The 22,926-nt window shown below is 44.1% G+C and overlaps 1 protein-coding gene across 2 annotated transcripts in view; it reads right to left on the bottom strand.

The window, feature by feature from the left end:
• The window catches only part of clockb (clock circadian regulator b), a 33,583-nt gene that overhangs the window by 1,545 nt on the left and 9,112 nt on the right, over nt 1–22,926 (bottom strand). Inside the window, exons 6-22 of one of the 2 annotated variants that reach the window (XM_079998398.1) lie at nt 22,540–22,631; nt 22,335–22,424; nt 22,109–22,229; nt 17,269–17,382; nt 17,059–17,177; nt 11,380–11,462; nt 10,706–10,812; nt 10,461–10,608; nt 9,817–9,892; nt 4,560–4,704; nt 4,294–4,397; nt 3,660–3,929; nt 3,377–3,535; nt 2,269–2,469; nt 1,491–1,672; nt 936–1,065; nt 214–345 (exon numbers count right to left, since the gene is read on the bottom strand). In XM_079998398.1, coding sequence (XP_079854524.1) covers nt 214–345; nt 936–1,065; nt 1,491–1,672; nt 2,269–2,469; nt 3,377–3,535; nt 3,660–3,929; nt 4,294–4,397; nt 4,560–4,704; nt 9,817–9,892; nt 10,461–10,608; nt 10,706–10,812; nt 11,380–11,462; nt 17,059–17,177; nt 17,269–17,382; nt 22,109–22,229; nt 22,335–22,424; nt 22,540–22,631 — 2,273 coding nt within the window. Of the gene's footprint in view, nt 1–213; nt 349–935; nt 1,066–1,490; nt 1,673–2,268; nt 2,470–3,376; nt 3,536–3,659; nt 3,930–4,293; nt 4,398–4,559; nt 4,705–9,816; nt 9,893–10,460; nt 10,609–10,705; nt 10,813–11,379; nt 11,463–17,058; nt 17,178–17,268; nt 17,383–22,108; nt 22,230–22,334; nt 22,425–22,539; nt 22,632–22,926 lie in introns of those variants that run through there. The other variant, XM_079998397.1, reaches the window with a different exon arrangement.

Below are 22,926 nucleotides of genomic sequence, written 5' to 3'. Positions count from 1 at the left end.
CACATTGTAGGCTACTTCCAGAAAGCAATTTTAAAATCATATTCTGAAATAACAGCTGCGGTAAGTATTATAATTATTATAAATAATATTATTATTATTATATTATAAATTATAAATTGTCGAAGTACAACCGCACGGCTGACTTATCTAACTTTTTTTTTTGAACGCACAGCTCTCACTGAATCCATGGCTTTTGCTGCCCCCTGGTGTTACCTGTAGGAATTGCTGCTGTTGCTGCTGCCCCTGCTGGCCGCTCTGTGCCACTACAGTGGTCTGGTTTTGGCCGTCGGGCTGGGCCTGGGGCGCCTGGGCCGGCTGCAGGGTGAGGGTCTGCGTCTGCCCCCCCTGCTGGAGGAACACAGAGCTTAATGCGGAGCCGACAGAAGAAAGGAAAGAAAAATATACTTTCTTTCCTTCATCTCAACGGGCACCACAAGAAGTTTCTCACTGTTTAATAACGTCCATACAGTGGACAATTATGTCCCTAAAAAATGACAGTGTTATGATTAATTGCTATGAATGTTATTTAAAAAAAAAAAACTTTACCAAATGGAAAAACACAATTTAAAACCCATAAAATATAATTATCTTTATTTTTTCCCTGCAATAGCTTTTGGAATCCTATTCATTGTTGACTAACCAGATGGTACCCTTCTGTTTGTGTGAATACATTTAAAATTATCAACAAACTGCTGATGTTATCAGTTCTTATCAAATGGACACTTGACTCCGACTGACAAAAGTGCTTATTGTGACTGGATTTGGAAAGAAACGTCGGCTTAATGACTCAATGGAGATTTAGCTTTCATAAGAGCCATTCCCACCCAGGGGCTGATTCTACCCCCGAAAAACATAAGGTTGAGGCTCTACTCAAAATAGTTTGAATGAGTTTAAAATGGATGAAATGAGTCAGAGTCATTGGGCTTCCATTTCACCTGTTGCCCTCCGAAGGGGTTGTACGCGGTGACCACCTGGCCCATGAACATGGAGGTGGGCACCATGACCGCGCCGCAGGCCATGGGCGCCGTCACCAGCTTAGTCACCAGCTGCTGCCCCGCCGGGAATCTGAACACGTGGAGAGAACCGGGAGAGGGAGAAAGGGTGGGGGTGGGGGTTAACAAATGGTCGTCAGTACTTCATAAAAAGAAAATAAACCAAAAATACACAGAAAAACAGGAACGAGATTTTAAAAATCTTTCCAAGGCTTCTATCTCAATTGGCGTCTCCTATTACACATTACACAATACAGCAATAGTGCACAGCAGTATTCATGTTGCAAAAGGTACTATGATTTGGAAATTTTGGAGCATTTCAGTAAATTGCAGTGATAAGAATCACTTTAGCAGCACATGGGGATTGTTCTGTATCGTCGGAAAAGCTCTTTACGGGAATTTGTTTCAGCGCTTTGCTGCAAACTGTTCAGAACCAACCAAGCCCCGTCGTTCCCTCAACCCCCTGAATGCGGCGCGTGAACCTGGCCTTCAGTTTACCGAATCTGCCGGTCCTGCGTGAAGGTGGCCACGGCGGTGCCCTGCTGGGTGTTGGTCTGTGGCAGGCTGGTGCTGATCTGCAGCAGGTTGGGCTGGCCTGGCTGGGAGATCATCATGGTGTTGTAGAGTGGAGCCTGGACAGAGCCCTGGGCCTGGGGCGGAGCCTGGGGCTGCCGCTGGGGCTGCAAAGAAGCATCAACGGTTAGTCGCTCTGTCCGCTGCTGGCTTTGAACCCACTTTATTGTTTTTAGTCCGATTGATAATTCGCTGCTTGACATATAGTTTGTGTAAAACTCGTGCAACATTGCAGAAGGGTGTGAAATAAAAATGCTCATACAAACATTTGAATCTCGGGCTGTGAAGACGACGTGGTAAACATGAACGAGGTGCTCGCAAACCAAAAGAAACAACCCTCCAAACAATTGTTGAAGAGAGGTCAAATTGTTAAATAATTATAATATTGTGATTTATATCATTTGCCCATCACATTATCGATAAAACAATAATAATATGGTCGTGCAGAATGTGTCCTCAGAGACTGGAGCGCAAACACGGACAGCTTTGTCTCCAGACTCTCGCACACATGATTAAAGGCGCTCACACTGCAGCCCCGCGGCCTTCCACGGCCTCTGAACGCGAGGTCAGGGGAACAATACTTTTTTTGTTCGACGGTGGGAGACTCTCTGCAATGTTTTTAAACTCTGCACTCCTGCAATACGTGGAAACACTATTTAGAAACCAAAAGAAACACAGGGTCGCAAAGCGCTAGTCCACACACCTGAGCGAGGGCGTTGGTCTGCTGCTGCAGGTTCTGCTGGGGTGCCGGCGCCTGCTGCTGGATGGTGAGCTGCTGGGCCCCCGTGTGGGCGGGGTTTAGAGACGTCTGCTGCACCTGATTGGTCAGGGTGGCTGTCTGCTGGACCGAGCCCACCTGAGGCAGCTGGACGTTCATGGAGCCTCCTGGCTGCTGCAGAAACATCTGTCGCCGGGGGGGGGTTTCATCAGAATATCATAAATTGATCAAGTGTTGAGAGGATAACTTAAGCCGACTGCCGAGCACGACTCTATTACGTGTTGCAGCTTGACGCCAGCATTTTCCTTTAAGCCGCTCCATCCTGATGCGAGTCAATGGGAGTTCAGGTCAAAGCAACGTCGTCGGGTGTGCTCTAACTTAAGAGCGTTCCCTTCGAGGGTTCCCTCCTGTTTTCCCTTCGGCAAACTGTGATTTAATTAAAGGGGCGCTGAGGAAGATCCTCTAGTGCTGCGCCTCTGGCTGTTTACACGGTGAGTAAAACCCTCTGGAATCGCAATGCATTTCTTAATTTATCTTCTTTTTACCATGCACCAGAATTCAAGTGGTCTGCAGTATATGCAGAGGTGAAATGATGACTGAGAATAAAAAAAAATTACGACTTTAATTAATGATGGTAATTAAGATAGGGTTCCACGTTTATCCTATCAAACAATGAATGTGTTCTGATTGAACTTCAGGGTTAGTCTGCAGGAAAGGTTACTGGATCAATTTATTGTCATTTAAGGTTGTCTCCTTGCTGTGTCGACAGCTAGAGGTGCAACACTTGATTTGATGATAGACAGTGTACCTTAACATGGCTTCGAACATATCTGGTTTCAAAAATAGATTGAGAGTGAATAGCGTCACACTGGTAGAAATAACCTTGTGAGCCAGAGTAGATCTGAGTAACTGTATTAGAGAAGATACCAATAAGGCAATAATAATGCATTTTTTAATACTATGAAAATTTAAATATACTGTATATACTCTGTACTAACCATAATCATATAATAAATATTGTCTACTTCCTGCTGTTAGCCACACAGAGTTCAGAGTGCAAGCAGAAGCTACAGACTGGCCCGCCGTCCCCTACCTGGATGCCCTGGCCCTGGACCCTCTGCAGCTGATCCTGGATGTGTCGCAGTTCCTCCTGCTGCCTCTGGATGTTGGCCTGGATCATCCTGGTCCTCTGCTCCAGCTGGTCCTTCAGGTGCTGCATGGCATTCACCTGCGCCGAGAACTCCATCACCGGCTGCGAGACGGAAGTGGGAGACGGGTCGGAGTGAGAACCAAGCCTCGCTTAGCTCGACCGCGAGCTGACGCTGCTTTTTTGAGTTGTGGGCCTTGGATGCCCTTTGTAAGTGTGATGTTCTCACCTGTACGTTTGTTTGTAGCTGTTGCTGCTGCTGTTGTTGTTGTTGTTGTTGTTGTTGCTGTTGTTGTTGCTGTTGTTGTTGTTGTTGTTGTTGTTGCTGCTGCTGCTGCTGCTGCTGCTGCTGCTGTTGCTGCTGCTGCTGTTGCTGTTGTTGCTGTTGCTGTTGTTGCTGTTGTTGCTGTTGTTGCTGCTGTTGCTGTTGTTGCTGTTGTTGTTGCTGGTTGATCATGGCGGGAGTTACACTCTGGCTTGTGGTCTGAGAACTCATAGACTACAAAAAGGAACGATAACACAATCAGTGTTTCACAATAATAACAACGAATATTAACAGTTTCTCAAGATAGGGCATTTTAGCAAATTTAAACATAAAACTGTAAGATCAGTTCAAGTACCAACCAAAGTGCCAAAAACAAAAAAAAACAATTATGTTCCCAAGGAAAGGACAGCGCCGCATATTTACCAAAAATAAATAAATTAAGGAAATTTGAGAAATTGTCCAGTGAGGCCAAATTAGAAAAACACACATTGCTCAAACCTGGTATTTATATTTGACTTGAATGGCCCGGAACCTTTTTGGGACCAATCCCAAAATGTTTTACTATTTGAATTAACTGTTGTAACTGATCCAATATTACCAGGCTGCCGATAGACGAGCGCCTCTGTGACGTTGTCTCCATGGTGGAGGCCATTGACTGTCGAGGGGGCGTGGCCGTGTCCATGTGTAGCTTGGAGGCTGTTGCTATGGAAACAAAATAAACAGTTAGTCCCAAGTCTTATGCGGGGAATACGATACAATACGCTGACGATTACCTCCTATTAGCTAACGAGGCTCAACAGATATTCCTTTCTAGTGTCCAGTATCCATGTGCATGTGCGTGTGTGCGTGTGTGTGCACGCTTACAAGTGCAGGTGTTGTCGGAGACGTGCGAGGAGGACTTTCGGGAGCTCCGTGAGGAAGTGGAGGCGGTCCGGCTGTGGTCGAAGCGCTCCAGCGCCTCCTTAAGGCTGGAAGTATTCAGTTGGGACTCGGACCCGGAGTCCTGGCTCTGTGAAACAGCCGAAACGAGGGAGGGTGTTAAAATCAAAGTGTGAGTGAGGCGAGTGAAAGGTAAATGCGATTTCTACTGTGACAGAACATATGAGAGGAAGGGGATAACAATACATAGAGGAGGAAGAGATAGAATATACAGAAACTAAGTGGTGCCAAAATATGCAAAACTAGGTCAACAACATCATTTAGTGGTTAGCAATTAGCGCCATTAGTTCCAATTTCAAAATTACAGTGTCAAAATATAATTATAGTACAGAACATAACAACAGCTGACAAAGCTTCTCTGTGTGTGTGGATTGGAACTGGGCCTGGCGAAGTTCATTGCTTGACAAACTGGATTCATCTGGAGCACTTGAAAATCTTTGACTTTGAATTTGAGAGAGAGCACAGTTGAAACGCTGGCTGTGTATGGGCCGCGGTGCCCCGACCCGTCCTGCGGAGGAAGACCTAGGAGGGGGCACCAGAGAGCGAGTCCCCAAACCAGACAGCTTTGGGCAGCTGCACGAGGACTCCATCCAGAGTCGTGTATCTCACCGGAACCCTGACCACACCGCAGTGGTGTATTCTGGATTTTTTTTTAGCAGCGTGATTCCTGCAGCAACCGGAGGTATCTTTTAGCTACGTACATCAGTTTAAAGGCCCATACAGTACCTACTAGGGTTGGGCCGGTGTAAAATTTTTCGAACCGGTTTGATATGAAGCCAGACACCGGACCGGACCTGTATACTGAATTGTACCACTAGATGTCCCACTTGACTCAGCAGCCGCTCCGGTTGGTGGCGGTAATGCACATGTACACACAAGCCCTGGTTACACCTTCGCCCGCACAGAGAGCGCAGGACGTTTATAGCCGGCCCATTCTCCGTTGCAGTATTCTCAGAAACCAGGGGTGGCAGTAGAGAGAAAGTACCATGTGAAGCAGGAGGTAGTAAACGAAGAAGAGAGCGCGACAGCCCGCAAACATGTCTGCACGCACAGCACAGGAGCTAGTGCCGAGCTGTTCATGGACGTTGAAAGGACAAAAGCGTGTAAAAGGAGAAAAGGAGCTGGTCTCTCTGCCCGGTCCATGCAGAGATGGGAGAGGAGGTTTGCCAGGTAAAAAAAAAAAAATTGGAGATGCGCGACCTCACGCCAGTCGCCGCGGGCAATGACACCACCCCCTGGTGATGTCATTTGCATCACGCGCTCTTTTGTGCTTGGGGCAAGTATAAACCGAGCTTCAAGCCCCTTTTCAACTTGCGCTGAAAGCTGTGAATCCACTGGCAATGTTCTGTATTGGCGTCATGTGGGAACAGGAGTGTGTCCATGTTCCCTAAAATTCGTTCCGTACTTCTGCCACTCTCCCATACTGTCTCTTGAAATAGCTCCCCCTACTGGCCACCTGTCATAGTCATAAATAGGCTTCCCCATTACTCTGCCTCCAACTCTGCCTGTTACCTGCTGCCTCCACTAACAGTTCTTTGAACTGTTTATATGACTCATCAGATACACTAGTGAATACCCGTTCAAAATGTAAGACTTACTACGACTTTTGAATGGGACAGTTTGACAAAATGTCAACGATTCAGTCCTTAGCATGGCCAATCAAGACACTCTTTGCGACCCAGCTGAGAGCCCAGAAGCCCCGCGGTTTATTGAAAGTTTATTAATATTACATGTCGAGTGTCAAAATTGCACCAAATTAAACACTGCACGTCCTCAGGTCCCCAACAATTCATCCGCCAAGTGTGAAGTAAATTAGATGAACGGTTGTCTAGATAACCAAAGGACATACAGACAGAGATTCGTCCCTTTAGAGTTAGATAGTTAGATTAACCCTCTTTCAAGATTCAAGAGGTTTATTCGTCACATACATATACATACTTTCATACATAGATGCAGTGAAATGTCAACTTTTTTTTATTTTTTGGCGCTTTTCTTTGCGCTGTCTACCAGAACCATCATTACCTATCGCAATAACAATTTTGAAAAGACTCACTCACTTGTCCAGCCAGATCAATTGGAGCAAATTTAGAAAATCAAATCCCAATGCCATCTGAAAAAGGACCCATTTCAGAACTAACTCCGTCCTAGACGATTAAATCTTGCACTTTTTAATGGAAGATCACTTCAACCAAAGACTGATTGATCATTCAAATTGTTGATCATGAAATTCATATTTTTAACGGAAACATGTCTTGGATCGGATGGGGAGATTGCTCTTATTGAGGCTTCTCCAAATGATAACTCTTCCCAGGCCATAAGGAAAACTGGAGAGGAGGTGGGTTGGCAGGTATCCATGTGGCTCGCCTTAACTGTAAACAAATTGATCTCGGTAATTTCTCTTCAGTTTAATAACTTGGCCTGTGGTTTAAATGTGATATGCCCTTCCTTATTGTGATAATATGTCGTCCACCGAAGCAGTGTGCAGCTCTCCTCCCAGAAATGATGACATTATTATGACAAGGCTCTCCTAGTTGGCGATTTAAACTTACACGTTGATGATATCTCAGACTCTAAGGCTTTGCACTTTTTAAATCTATGGCACTCACTTGATTTTACTCAGCACATCACTGCGCCAACTCACAACAAAGGCCATACTTTAGATTTGGTCGCCTCTTAAGGGTTAAATATTTCTGTCTCATCTTTTCTAGATCTAGCTGTGTCAGATCATCATTGCATCTTTTTCAATGCAATACGCCCTGTGGGACTTAAAAGTGAGAAACACATTGTCAAGAAAAGACTCCCAAATACCCTTGGAATCGACAAGTTCAGAGAGTTAGTTGCTTCTATCCCTCACCAGCCTGATCTGCATTCCGATGCTGACAATTTGCTGATCAACTTTAACAATCGTCTGAGAGCCACTCTCGACAATGTAGCCCCCTCTAAAAGGGAGTAGGGTGACTTCCACATTCGGTGGAAAAGGGAAGAAAACAAACCACTTAAAAGGAACTGCCACATAGCAGAGGTAAGATGGAAAAATGACAAGCTACAAATTCACTATGAGATCCTTAGAGAGCAACTTGATATTTACAACAGAGCAATGAAGACGGACGGACAAACACACTTCTCCAGAATCATTTCTGAAAATGATCTTTTTTCAACAATTGATCCATTGATAAACCCGATGCTGACTGCTGACCCTGACATTGCGTTCGGTTCCACATCTAGGTGTAATGAATTTGCTACTTTCTTTCAAGAGAAGATATCCAGTATTCATTCACAAATCTCCCGGGTCAAGTTAAATAAAGATTTAGATGATCAATGTGGACAAATTGATGCTGTCATGGATTCATTTGAGCAAATTGACACGCAAGCGTTGAGTGGTTGAAATCCTTGACCTGCTCATTTGATCCCAGCCCCACAAAATTCTTTAAAAATGTGTATGATCGTTTACTTGATGACGTTTCGGCAATTGTGAACTGTTCTTTATCAGCTGGCAAATTCCTCACCACCTTGAAATATGCCATTGTGAGACCCAACACTGAAAAAAAGACATTTAGACAGCTCTGTTCTCAGTCATTTCAGACCCATATCCAACATCCTCCTTTTTAAGTAAAATCCTTGAAAAAAATGTTTTTAGACAACTGAATCAATTCCTGGTAGGACACAACACCCCTGAGATAAAACAATCAGATCTAACCATAGCACAGAGACTGCTCTGGTAAAGGTTGGAAATGACCTTCGGGTAACCATTGACAGTGGTCGTGTTTCTGTTTTAGTTTTACTGGATTTTAATGCCAGGTTTGATGCAGTGGATCACAACATTTTTAATGCACAGTCTGGAACATTTGGGTGAGTCTCTCGGGACCAGTATTACAGTGGTTTAAATCTTCCCTTGCCGGGAGAGACTTTGTTGTTGCACTAGGAGAAGCTTGTCTGATGCAATTAGTATCACGTGCAGGGTCCCTCAAGGATCTATTCTTGGGCCTCTTTGTATCTTCCACCACTGGGTAACATCATTAGAAAGCATAGTGTCAATTCCTACAGTTACGCAGGCGACACACAATTGTACATTTCTGTGTTCCCTGGCGATAATAGTCCACTCGTCTAAAAGATATAAAAATGTGGATGTCGCAGATTTTTCTCCAACTGAAAGATGACAAACCAGAGGTAATTTTGGTTGGCCCAAGACCTAATTGTATTTTTTTTAATTTAAGAAACATTGCAAAGGTCAGACCTTTCCTCCGACAAGAGGGCGCAGAAAAGGTCATTCATGCTTTCATCACCAGTCGCCTTGACTACTGCAGAAGCTTTCTCGCTGCTCTCCCCCAAAAAAAGTATTTAACAACGACAGTTAGTTCAGAATGTTCAGACTCGCAAAAAAAACTGTTACCTGTGCCGCTACCTGTGCGTTTTCGAACAGATTTTAAGGTTCTTCTTCTGGTTTTTAAATCCGTAAAAGTTTGAGCACGAAAATACTGAGGTGACTCTATTCCGGAACATGTGCTTAGTAGAGCCCTCAGAGCCTCCGCTGTGTCTCTTTCAGTCATTTTCCAAAGCAAACTGTAAGAGAAGCGGTGAGACGGCTTTTAGCTTCTAGGCCCTAAGGCTCTGGAACGCCCTACCAGACAATATGGGAGGCAGAAACTCTGAACACTTTGCTCTGCTTTTATTTTTCTTACCTTCACTGACAGTGTTTTCATTATCTATTGCCATTATTTGTATTATCTTAGCATGTACTGTACTAGTGTTTTGTTTTTTTTTTGGGCCATTTCAGGATTGATCTGTTTTGCTCGGGTTTTTACTTGAGAGTGTCTTTATTCTCTATTACCATTGTTTGTTCTATTTCAGCGTGTACTATTGTTTTTCTTTTTTTTCTAATTCGCTAAATTGTAGTATTGATCTGTTTCTGCTTGGGTTCTTTACTCCCCCTCCCCGAGTGAAGTCAGTCAGATTTATCCACAGTCCGAGATAGAATGACAGAAAACACGTTAATGGAACCGATGAAGAAATTAGCCGCGCCTGGACTGGCCCTCGTAAAGGAAGCCGGAGCTCCCGTGTGCCGTGTCACTATTATTTATAATTGTAGTTTGTCCCATTCCCAAATCGATATCAAAATGGAATCGTTACCGGCCTGAGACACGTATTTGGCGCGATGTAAAACATTTTGGGTGCGACCTCTCACCTTGTCCACCGTGACCTCAGGAGGAGACTCCTCGATGCCCAGCTCCCGGCGCTGCTCCGCCCGCACCTCTGCATAGCTGGAGAGATGTGACGAGACGAAAGAGTGAGAAACAAAGAAAGAGAGCGAGAGAGAGAGAGAGACGACACGGCAGAACCCCGGCGACAGTCCTCCTTATCAGTGGCGTCCAACTCATTTGAAGTCACAGGCCAGGATTGGTCAAAACACTAAATCTGTGTCAGCGTGCATCCACTTGGATGATCTGTCGGATCCATGGAGTTGGAAACAAGAAGATGAAATTCAAAGTTGTTTTCAGCCTTCTGCCAAGTTTCTGCTACAACTTAGGAATTTTGTTTCATTTCATGACCTAGATTTCCGACAGTGACTTATATCTTAAGAGACCTCAACTAAACTTCAGTTGATTCAGCAGTATCCATGTTTTTATTATTTCTAATGACATGCATATAGTTCATAACTGCAAGGGAATATTTAACTGAAAAGATTTATTTCATCATCATCATCATCATCATCATCATCATCATCGCCCTGCATATTGGAACCCTCTGCAGACCTCAAGTTTGACACCCTTGGTCTAAATAATAGTCAATAAAGTTGAAACCTTCCAGAAAATGATCCCTGTGCATCACCTGACGACGGTGTGTGTGCAGACGATGAACTCGGGCCGGGAGTTCCACTGGTGGTACGTGATGTAGTAGTGGGTCTGAAGCCAGATCCACTGCTGACCTTTGGTCAGGAAACGGTAGTAGCACGACTTCCCTTTACCGTACTGCATCACTGCAGCCAGACACAGAGGTTAGTACTGACCAGTGCAGAAAGGACATTATAATGTTACCAAGCGATATACGTTTCAGTGTGTTTCAGAGAGACTCACAGTGTTCGTGGCATTTAGCTAGCGTCTCCAGGTCGTCCACGTGATAATAGTCATACCCCGATGTTCCCAAGACCTCGAAAGGTAGGTAGCCGATGATTGGCGGAGCTCTGTAATAGAGGAAAATGACATTATCCCTGGGTTATGACCAAAAAATAAATAAAAAGAATACAAAAAAACGATATGATACAACGCAATTCTATTGTTTTGTTATCAGAGTTATTTTGAAATTTGTAATATCAATAACTTTGTTAGGAAGTTATGCAACCGTTTTCCATCATAAATGTTTCTATCTTCTAATACCAGGAGAATAGGATAAAACAGATAGATGTAGGCTTTGGCGGTCGTGCAAAATATCTCAGAAGATTTCATCCGGCGATTTATATTCTATGCGCGTGCCCAAGCCAAGATAGAAGCTTACGAAAATGCACAGGGATAACATTTCAATGAGGAATTATAAATAGGGAGAATCATAAATATATTTTTATGTGTGTGAATCGTCCACGTCCAGACACTGACGCGAACTCGGCTTTCGGCGCACCCTGATTGTGGGGAGCCGTGCCCCGTTCCTCCAAATAAAACAACTCCCCAACTTGAATATTCACATTGAACAGCCGACTCCGATTATTCATAATAATGATGTTGATTTTATATTTCAGTTGCTTCTCAGTGTTTACCTGTGGTCTAGGAAAAGGAACTTCCACTCTAGACTGTGTCGAGAGGTGAACTCCTCGTTGGGCTCCTCCACCGTGCACATCTCCTGTGAGAGGAAGACGCAGAGTTCAGACGATGGATGCGAGAAAAAGGGAAAAATGGACGATGTGTTGTTTACACGGGCTTGAAGATATTTCTGTGTGGGAGTTGACTTTTTCCCCCAGTGAATTTTCACCACTTGCTATCCCCAAAGAATCTGCTCCCACACTTACGAATGACTCACTATTGAGAAACTTACCACCCTGCTGCAGCTTCTCACCGTGCTTAACAACACGCTCATTTAAAAACATATAAAGACCCTCTGACGATATTATGAGCTCCCAATATTATCAAAGAGTCTTTCTATGTTTTCTATTATATTCAATCTATATTCACCTGTGCAAACTCGCTCTATGTCCGCGAGAGACTAGAAACGTGGCAATGCTTCGTCCTGGCTTTGGGTGTGCCGTGACAATTGCTTAAAGTTATTTTAATCAAAACTACCAAGTGGGTCTCCTTGCGGCCGAAAAAAATGGTGTGAAAAAGTGTGATGAGAATTGAGGAAGTTGGAGCCACTTCCTGTCGGCGCGCCTAGCCCCTCCTCCACACACACCTGTCTGTCACCAAGAACATCCACCCCAAAGGTACCCTCCATATGATTTTATAAGTTGTTGATTATGTGATGACATTACAGTACATGCTTGATCAAGGACACCTCAGGATGGTACCAGGAGGAGCCTGGGATCGAGCCACTTTAACGTATAATTTGTCAGAATTGAGTAAGCTATAGCCACTCCCTGTCACAGCCGGGGATCGAACCTGCAATCTTGCCATCACTGGACAACCTGCTCTACCAAACAAACTCCTGCTGCCCTGTGTCAAGTTATTAGAGCCACCGCGGCAGAGGTTCACTTTTATGGGCAACTCAACTGTGATAGATTGGTCAAGAATTATATGTTATATGTTATATTATATGGCTCCTCTTGGACATTTACACTAATACTGAGAGGAGAAGATGATGAATCAATCGTCCAAGTTGGGTAGTTTGATTCAGTTGGTTTAATGCACGGTGGTTTTATGCGAAGAAGGACTTCCACTGAACGAGAGTGAGAAGAGTCATCATTTATTATTATTACTTTTTTTTGCAATGATTGCAATTTATTTTGGAATGGCAAGTACCATATACATATACACCGCGTTCCAAATGATTATGCAAATTGGATTAAGCGACATTACATTTTTGGTTTTCAATTAAACTCATGGATGGTATTGTGTCTCAGGGCTCTTTGGATCACTGAAATCAATCTCAGACACCTGTGACCCTTAGTTTGCTAGGTGAGCTCAATGAAAGGAAAACTACTTAAGAAGGACGTTCCACATTATTAAGCAGGCCACAGGTGTCAAGCAATACGGGAAAGAAAAAGGATCTCGCTGCTGCTGAAAAGCGTCAAATAGTGCAATGCCTTGGACAAGGTATGAAAACATTAGATATTTCATAAAACTTAAGCGTGATCATCGTACTGTGAAGAGATTTGTGGCTGATTCAGAGCACAGACGGGTTGGTGCTGATAAAGGCATCATGAGGAAGGTTTCTGCCAGACATTCATGGGATTAAGAGAGCAGCTGCTAAAATGCCATAACAAAGCAGCAAACAGGTATTTGAAGCTGCTGGTGCCTCTGGAGTCCCACGAACCTCAAGGTGTAGGATCCTCCAGAGGTTGCAGTTGTGCATAAACCTACTATTTGGCCACCCCTAACCAATGCTCACAAGCAGAAACGGTTGCAGTGGGCCCAGAAATACATGAAGACTCATTTTCAAACAGTCTTGTTTACTAAGGAGTGTCATGCAACCCTGGATGGTCCAGATGGATGTAGTAGTGGATGGTTGGTGGATGGCCACCATGTCCCAACAAGGCTGCGACGCCAGCAAGGAGGTGGCGGAGTCATGTTTTGGGCCGAATCATGGGAGAGAGCTGGTAGGCCCCTTTAAGGTCCCCGAAGGTGTAAAAATGACCTCAGCAAAGTATAAAGAGTTTCTGACTGATCACTTTCCTCCATGGTACAAAAGAAGAACCTTGCCTTCCGTAGCAAAATCATCTTCATGCATGACAATGCATGAAGAGGATTTTGCTGCATCTCATGCATGCTGCAAAGAATACCTCTGTCAATGGCTGCTATGGGCATAAAAGGAGAGAAACTCATGGTGTGGCCCCCATCCTCCCCTGAGCTCAACCCTATTGAGAACCTTTGGAGCATCCTCAAGCTCAAGCTCTATGAGGGTGGGAGGCAGTTTGCATCAAAACAGCAGCTCTGGGAGGTTATTCTGACATTCAAACTCTCCAAAAACTCACAAGTTCAATGGATGCAAGAATTGTGAAGGTGATATCAAAGAAGGGTCCTATGTTAACATGTAACTTGGCCTGTTGAGATGTTTTTGATTGAAATAGCTTTTGATTTCAGTAAATATGACCTCCTAATGCTGCAATTTCAACAAATGACCATTTTCAGTTCTTTACAACCTGTAAAATGTTTTGAATCTCTGTTGTGCATAATAATTTGGAAAAGTGCATTTAAGTTTTTATTTTTGAAAATACTGTTATCATTGGGAGGTTTGTTCAATAACATTCAAATTATACCCTAACGGTTGATGACTTAAATTATACTGACTGTCATTTGCATCGACTATTAAGGAAAATCAGAGAAAAATATGACGCGGTGTAATAGAAAGGTATATTTGCACAAATGTTCTGTCCTACTAAAACTAAAAGCGTTCATTGGAACTCAGTGACAAGTTTCATTATTATTTCATAGTAAATAATTACATAATGAACAATAAAAAGTGTCAAAATCAGCAATCTCACTGTTGTGGTAACTGCAGGGGTAGTCCTTATGTGCAGCTGTCCTATCACGTGAGCGTGATCAGATCACTTGATGTGTTTGTCTTTGACATACAGCAGATATACCCAATGAGACCAAATGATAAGAAAATTTGATTTCTTTGATCATGGATATAAGCTCAAAATGACCAGACAACAATGTAAAAGTTATTTAACATTCAATCTTTTGTTATGAACATCGGGCAAAATTGGAAACGGCAGGTCAGATTTAAAAAAATCTGAAAACTGTACACTGCATACAATACCGCAGCGTGTGCGGCGTCTCAGCATGAAGCATCTCATTGTGCATCACCCTTTATATACTATATACAATATATATACATCTCATCACGTTCTCACAGTCTGTCAGTATTCACTACACTAGCGTTCACAATGGCCACGCCCACTTAGGGTGAGATAACGCGGGTCCTCGCTTATCAACCAATTCACTTAACGACCTGGTTGTAGGAACCCAACTCAGTCGTTAAGTGAGTAGTGTGTGTGTGTGTGTGTTTGTGTGTGTGTATATATATATGTGTGTGTATATATATATATATATATATATATATATATATATATCTATATCTATCAGAAACTGACACAGAGAGCCATGCCCAGTTAAGCGACAATTAACTCAACAATTCCTGCTGAAATTGTGGAGAATTGAAGAAGTTAGTTCCTGTCATAGCTTGGACTCTAACCCGCAATCTTCCCATTACAAGACGACTAGACGACCTGCTCCACTTAATGAGCTACGGGGATGCTTCCCTTTGCTGGTGATTCCCCTCCCCCCCCTCCCACCCCCCACACACACACGCACACACACACCTGAAAGTTAATGACACAGAGCGTCACACCCAGTTAAGTGAGTGGGCCTTCAAACAAACGCTCATAACTTAAAAACTACAAGTGCAAACAGCAGGATTATTCTATTATTATATCATGTTATAATTATTTCTTGGTGAGCGCCTCGAGAAAAATCCCTCCCTTTTCATCTATAATTTAAGTACGTGCGTGCAAAACTGTACGAGCTGTGGCAGGATAGAAATGTTGGGGTTTTTTTTGGGACACCTGCCTCCACCACTATAGATTCCCATCTGCAAAGCTTCTTCTTTAAGAAGACGACGTACCCGTTAGCGGTCGCCACAGCGGATCATCTGCCTCCAATACCTTCTGTTCTGCGCATCTTCCTCCCCTACACCAACCGCCTGCATGTCCTCCCTCACCCCCTATATAAACCTTCTCTTTGTCCATCCTCTTTTCCTCTTGCCTGGCAGCTCCGTCCTCAGCATCCTTCTCCCAATGTAACTCTCATCTCTCCTACACACGTGTCCAAACCATCACAGTCTGGCCTCTCACTTTTCCACCAAACTGTCCAACCTGAGCTGTCCCTCTAATGTACTCCTTCTTCATCCTGTCCATCCTTGTCACTCCCAATGAAAATCTCTACATCCTCAACTCTGCCACCTCCAGTTCAGCCACCTGCCTTTTGGTCAGTGCCTCCGCCTCTAAACCGTACAACATGGCTGGTCTCACTACCGTCCTGTAGACCTTCCCCTTCGCTCTTGCTGGAACCCTTCTGCCACAGATCACTCCGGACTCTGTTCTCCACCCGCTCCACCCTGCCTGTACTCTCTTCTTCACCTCTCTCCCGCACTCTCCGCTGCTTTGGATGGTTGAAACCCAAGCACTTGAACTCATCCGCCTTCTCCACCTCCACTCCCTGCATTCTCAGCTTTTCGCCGCTCTCTCCCATTCAGGCACATGTATTCTGTCTTACTCCTGCTGACTTTCATTCCTCTTCTCTCTAATGCACGCCTCCACTTCTCCAGGCTCTCCTCCACCTGCTCCCTACTCTCGCTACGGATCACAATGTCATCCGCGAACATCATAGTCCACGGAGACTCCTGCCTGATTTCATCTGTTAACCTGTCCATCACCATTGCAAACAACAAAGGGCTTAGAGCTGATCCTTGATGCGATCCCACCTCCACTTTGAAAGCCTTGGTCACGCCTACTGCACACCTTACTACTGTCTGACTGCCCTCATACATATCCTGTACCACACTTACGTACTTCTCTGCCACTCCTGACTTCCTCATGCAATAAATAATAAGATAAGAATAATATTCCCATCTGCAAAACATTGGCCGAAAATGATCCTGTGTTGAGGATACTGAAGCATACACAATGTAGCTGACATATGGCATGGCTGTCAAGGTGAGACTCGTGCGGTTCTAATGAGCCCAATTTCACTCAGACCTCTTGATGGAGAGGGGACGAGGGGCCTGTTTGCAAAATAGACACGCCCATTTACTTTTGTCAAAAAAGATCGCCGACTTTGGAGCTACGTGACGCCGGTTTCCCAGCGAGCTAGCATGGCAGGGCTGACAGCTTGGGATTCGTCTGGAACTCTGGTCTCCGCTTATACTAGAAGCTTAAACTCTGAAACTGCGAGAGCTATTTGCGAGAACCGGTTAATAACAGTTATAAAAGACGCCTGGGACTGTAATGTGAAAAAGGAGATGTAACTTTTTTTTTTTTCCAGGTTCAAACTTTTGCCGCATTGGACTGCGCCTGAGCACAGTCAAGCTGTCGCCGAGAGGTAGGTTTCTCAATAGTCAAGCGTTCAAGGTTGTGCTGAGCCGTTATAAATGATGGGATGTAATATTTTAATGAGGCTTATGGTAAAAACTCATCCTGTCACTAGTATTTCACGCGTTATTGTGTATAGTTGTTCGTTATGTCAAGACACACATGAATTTGTGTGTGTGTGCGTGTGTGTACCTTGATGAACTGAGGCTTAGCCAGCCGGACAGTGGCCACGAAGCAGACTTGGTCATCAAACGCGGGCTGTAGCGACCGCTGTAGGACCCCTGCCAGACCGTTCCTCGTCACGTTGGGAACTGAAAAACACGGGAGCGCGGGCCGCGTCAGAGAAGCCGCCGTGGAACGCAGCTGAGAAAAGACACCATAGCGCCGCCGCATCCGACGTACCGTTGTTGAGGGACTTGAAATTTCCAATGAACTTGACGTATTCGTAGACGGGCGGCTCCTTGGGGTCGATGGCCCCTCGCAGCATGTGACAGCAGAACTCCAATTGGTTCTTAGCTGGAGACAAAAAAATTTATAGGAATGTATTAAACTACAGGGTAATACAAAAAATATGTTTTATACATAGAAATTGTTATTCAAACTGTCTTCATTTGCTGTGACTGACGGGCGACAGCACCCTGGAAAAGGGCAAGACTACTACGCATTATGAACGTGTTAACCAACTGATCCTAATGCATCCTAATAAAGTCAGAACTAATGACAAGAGCAAGAAATCATTTCCCCCCCTTTAAAAACACAACAACAACAACCTCGTATAGACATTGGGTATGAACAGAAGACAATTGATAATAATAAGGCACGTCCTGGATGGAAACCTTGGCCGTTCTGAAAAACAGTTGCGTCGCTTTCCTCCTCTCGACATTGTTCTTGAGTTGGAGCCGTGCTCGCTGGCATTAATTGCCATGCCGGGTTCGCTCAGTTATGTTATCGTTGTCTGCTCGCTTATCATATTAATGCTAATGCTAGCATGTCGCTGCTATCAAGCAGATTTGGCCTTTTGACCTTGTTACCTGAGTTACATGTCCTCATTGCCCTTCTGGTTGTTGACCCTCTGTTGTTAGCATTCGTTAGTGTTCAATATTAGCTTCCTCATTAGAATAGTCAATACTGTGGTACTTAGCTTAGCTACTAGCTTAAATAGTGGTATACAAAGCATGAACAATTGCAAACTGCTATTTACTCTCCTTTCTTTTCATTTAGAGGAACACACCCGTTGCTAAACTCGCCGTGTGGTTGCCCTTGTGTGCAGCCTGCTTCCCTCGTGCCTTTGGTTGCTATTTTGCCCTGTTTTGAATGGGACGATTTCTGAGTTCTGTCCAGGCTTTCCACTGATCCCACACACAGGGATAAACAACCTTACAATTCCAATCATCTCGCAAAGAGTTTTCCATTCTTTTATGAAACTAAGTAACGAGGGGAAGAGAGTACGATTAAATCAGGTGGTTATTGTTTGACGGTATTTGCGGCTGTCAACTGGCGATATCTGACGAATGCATTTGACCTCAGCCCCAATGGTTACGGTTCCCAAAAAATACCACTTTGCTTGCAGGGCCTTTTTTTGGGGACCGGGTTCTCTCCAAGTGGAACCAATTTATTAATACTTAAGTTCCTGAAGTAGCGGGAACATGTTGCTTGGTTCCTGCGGTGGAAAGGTGGTCTTTATGGCTTCATGTGTTTAGCCATTGTGGGGAATAGGAAGTGTCCTCATCATGTTTGGGTTGGAGTTTTAAAAAGGACTGAGTTGTGCAATTCAATCGGACATACTTTAGCGATGGATGCTGGTGTCTTTTGGCATTTTTGAGTAAAGTTATAACATGACTTCTTCATCTAGAGCAGGAATAAAGAAATGTTGTGTCACTGAGACTTGCATTGAGAGCGTGCATTGGGGTGCGGATGATATTTCGAAAATATGGCCAGCTGTTAAAGGTGCAATGCTTAAAATTTAGGGAATCTGAATACCCCTCCCCATGGCGGTGCAACATGGCGATCTTCGTGGAAGAGACCGCGGCCGTGAAAACCACGGAAACGGCGAAAGGCCCTCTCTAGAGCCATTGTTTGGTTTGTCCGTTCTGGGCTACTGTAGAAACATGGCGGTGCAACATGGCGGCCTCCGTGGAGGCGTACCTGCTCCTATGTAGATAGAAACAGCTCATTCTAAGGTAACGAAAACACAACAATTCTTATTTTCATGGGATTATATACTAATTAAAAACAAAATTATATTGAATATTGTATTCCATTTCTGCCAAGTCCGTTCTGTAAATTCCACACACTGCACCTTTAAATTTAGTTTTATGGCCAAAATAATCAATTAAACTACATTCTAAGTGCAGGTTGTGCATTTTAGTAATGCCATGTTATTGTTTACAGCTTCAGGATAATGTTCTTGTAATTCAACTCTTGGGCCTAAGGATTATTATCTGAAACCATCTGTGACAGCATGCTTGAATGGCAGTTATACAGGATCAGCTGCTCTCCTCAAACAAATAGAAATCACACAGAAGGAAACAGCAGACATGTGACCAAGTCCCTCTAATCCAAGTCTCAAGCAAGTCCCAAGTCATGTTTGCTTGGGCAAGTCGAGTCAAGTCACAGGTTATGTCAAGTCGAGTCCTTAGTTACTACTTAGTCTCTTTTCCCCCCCCAAGATACTGCAATCTTACCTGCAGGATCCGCTCTTTATAAAGAGAAAAGACAAGGTATTAGTACCTGTCTAATAATGATATTATTGGCCAATCTTTCTAACCCAGGGGTCGGGAACCTTTTTGACTGGGAGAGCCATAAAAGCCAAATATTTCTAAATGTATTTCCTTGTGAGCCATATAATATTTAATAAAATTGAATGCAACTTAATGCATACATTTTTAACGTATGACATCTCTGAGTACCTAAAAAAGCGCTATATTAAATTTTTCTTTATTCTTCTTAATAATGTTATACTGTAGCTAACCAATAATAAATGACCATTAATGCGACCTTGTAGTCTGGTTCATACGTAGTGAGGTTAAGCTTCATGCAGGTGTTGAAGCTTCCATCAGTTAAACGTGAGCGTAGCTTGCTCTTAATGTTTCTCAGATGCGAGAAAGACTGCTCACATGCGTATGTAGAGCCAAACATGGTCAATACGGCAGTACTCACACGCTGCATTGTGTGGTTTGTGACGGGAAGCTCGTTCAAAGTTTTAAGAATCAGCTGGTCTTCAGGTTCAAGTTCAAGAGATCATTTGTCACATACATATTGAAATTTTTTCTGAAGCTGATTGGTCAGACTGGAGGCAGGGAGTTTTCTTAATGTTTGTCTGTCTTACAGAGGGGGGCGGCGCACAGGCTCGTGAGCGGCCCAGCAGTGGAACGCCGTTCCTCCTGCGCCTTAGAGGATCATTATTATCCACAATTATTATAATAATCCTCAGTGTCCTCAATCCTCAATATATAATTGTTGCCTGCGTGCCGCATATTGAAATGAACAATAAAACTCTCGCACCAGGGCCAGAAAGACTCCGTCTCCCTCCCTAAACCCTCACCTGTGGGCAGAGACTCCCACAAGTGGCGCCTGAGCAGAGACCCGGGAGGGGCAGGGCGCTGAGTAAAAGGCGCCCCGGAGTCTTTCTGTCGTCCGCAGCCGGTGCTTGACTACGCCCCTTTTACGCCACATTTATATTTAGAATTTAATTTTCAAAATTGTAATTTCTCTTACCTGTTTTATTTTACACAGTTACGTGACACAGAATAATTATTTATTACTTGTTAATTGTGATGAAAAATTTTAGCTCAATTGTCTGCGAGCCATATACCGTCATCGAAAGAGCCATAATTGGCTTGCGAGCCATAGGTTCCCGACCCCTGATCTAACCTGTTCAAAAGGTATGACAATGAATTAAATTTGTATCATGATTACTGGTATTAACTGAAATAAACGTTATCAAACAAAAACAAATAAACTTTGTAAATTCCACCTAGCCTCATCTCTCCAAAAAACTGGTGTTATCAACCCCCCGTCGTCTGTGTCTCTGTGCCGGAGGTCCCTGAAAACACCAATTGGGTGGCGTATGGTGGCGAATCTGCCACACTTATATATTTCTTAATTTCTTCTCAACCAAAAAAGTATTCCCTCCCCATCCCTTTAAACAGTGAAATTCTGACAGCCAGACTATACATCAAATTTTGTTACACTCCGCCCCTGTCCGTCCGTCTGCCTGTTTGCAGAATATTTCAAAAAGTTCTGCACAGATTTGCACAAATTTGATTGAATGAAATATTTTGATCCGAAAGTGATGACTCTTGGCACTCTTGGTCGCGGCCACCATGACGATCTGATCTGATCATTGTGTGTGTGTGTGTGTGTGTGTGTGTGTGTGTTTGTTAAACCAGTGGGAGGGTAACGAGTGCTTCTCGTCAGGTAGCCAAGAGTTTGACTGACAGGGCAGTCATCCAATCAGGACAATGCCCAGTGTGCGCTCACATACCAGGTAAAGTTACACTGACACGTTGAACATTTTAATATTCCATATTTGATGTTTAATTTGGGACTGCGCGATATGATGATATATAGCGTTAGATGATAGAAAAATTGTCTGTTCTATCAGGATTTTTTATACAGTTTCTATCACTATGTACAAATCAGCGGCAGTACTGCTTTATGGTAATATGTGACATCATTTGGAGTCACCGTGCTTCACGTTATCTGCACGTGGGAGCCAATGTAAACTAATATGGAGGAGTGTGGCGCGAGTGGCACCAATCACGGCGCAGGGAGCTCAACACGGAAGAGAAAAAAAACAGCATCCCTTGTTTACAACTCACTATTTTCTAAACACCAACTTGTGTTCGATAAGGAAATCTCCCACGATGTCACCATTCATGGGTAACTACAACATTTGTCCGTCTGCTACTGAGCCGCGACCACATGACGTGAGGGGGACTAACGAGCCGAAACAAAGTCCCTTTTTGTTTGCCGATCACATTTTAGTTCAAGGTTTCAGTGAATGAATGTGAACACAAACAAGTCTTCGAGTCGTCATGTCCTAAGTCAAGTCATGAGTCTTAAACCTCCAAGGCCAAGTCGAGTCAAGTCATTTATTTTCTGTCAAGTCAAGTTGCAAGTCATGAAAACAGTGACTCAAGTCCAAGTCGCAATGACTGGAGTCCACATCTCTGGGAGTCAGTAAGAAGATGATGATGGGATGGAAAGCCGGTATTGTGTACACCTGTGCGGGACTCACTCTTGAGGTAATCGGACCCAAGAGCGTCGGGGTCGGAGGGGTGCGTGGACAGAGCCTTGTAGACGTCCGAGTGCTCCCTCAGTGGCAGGAAGTTCAGCAGGTTCTGGTCCATCAGGTCGGCCTGGGGCAAAACACACACACAGCCATGTTTGATCTACACCACACAAAGAGATCTCCTCTGAACCGGTTCCCCGACACGGGGCGAGTCAAGAGTGACGGGACTCACCGGCAGGTGTTCCAGCAGTGAGGTGACGCTCTCGGACACATAGATGATGTTGCCATCGGTCATTATTGCTATGAAGAAGCCGTCCAGAGCCTGAAAGAAACAAGGCAACAGCAATTTGATGGTAATCATTTGATGTCATTAACATCCATTAAAGTGACGATACAGCAACACGTTGGTTCAGAGGTGGCCATTTGACGTTTCTGACCTCCAGCATGAGTTGGGTGAATTCCTCATTGCTGAGAAATGTGGGTTTCCAGTCCTGCCTGATCTCACTGGACTCCGACTGGGCAGCGATCTCTGATGGGAGACAGAAAATCAGAGGAGATAATTCAACTTCAACTTGTTGGTAAAAATTTCTGCAAAGCCAGTAACGCGCCTCAAAGCAATGGTAAGTTTGCACCAATCATCATCATCAGAAGGATGAATTTGAGTGTTGATGTCGTACTAGTAGTAGCAAAGGGGACTGATAGAATTAGATAACACTTTATTAATCCCGGGGGGGGGGTACTTTGAGTTCAACAGCATTTGAGTATTAATTAACAGGGATCCACGGTTTACTGCAGAGGATTCAAGTACAAGACAAACAAAGGGT

This window comes from Zeus faber (genome assembly GCF_960531495.2).
Source record: "Zeus faber genome assembly, chromosome: 4".
Lineage (NCBI taxonomy): Eukaryota > Metazoa > Chordata > Actinopteri > Zeiformes > Zeidae > Zeus > Zeus faber.
This window is presented reverse-complemented; position numbering and strand designations above follow the sequence as displayed.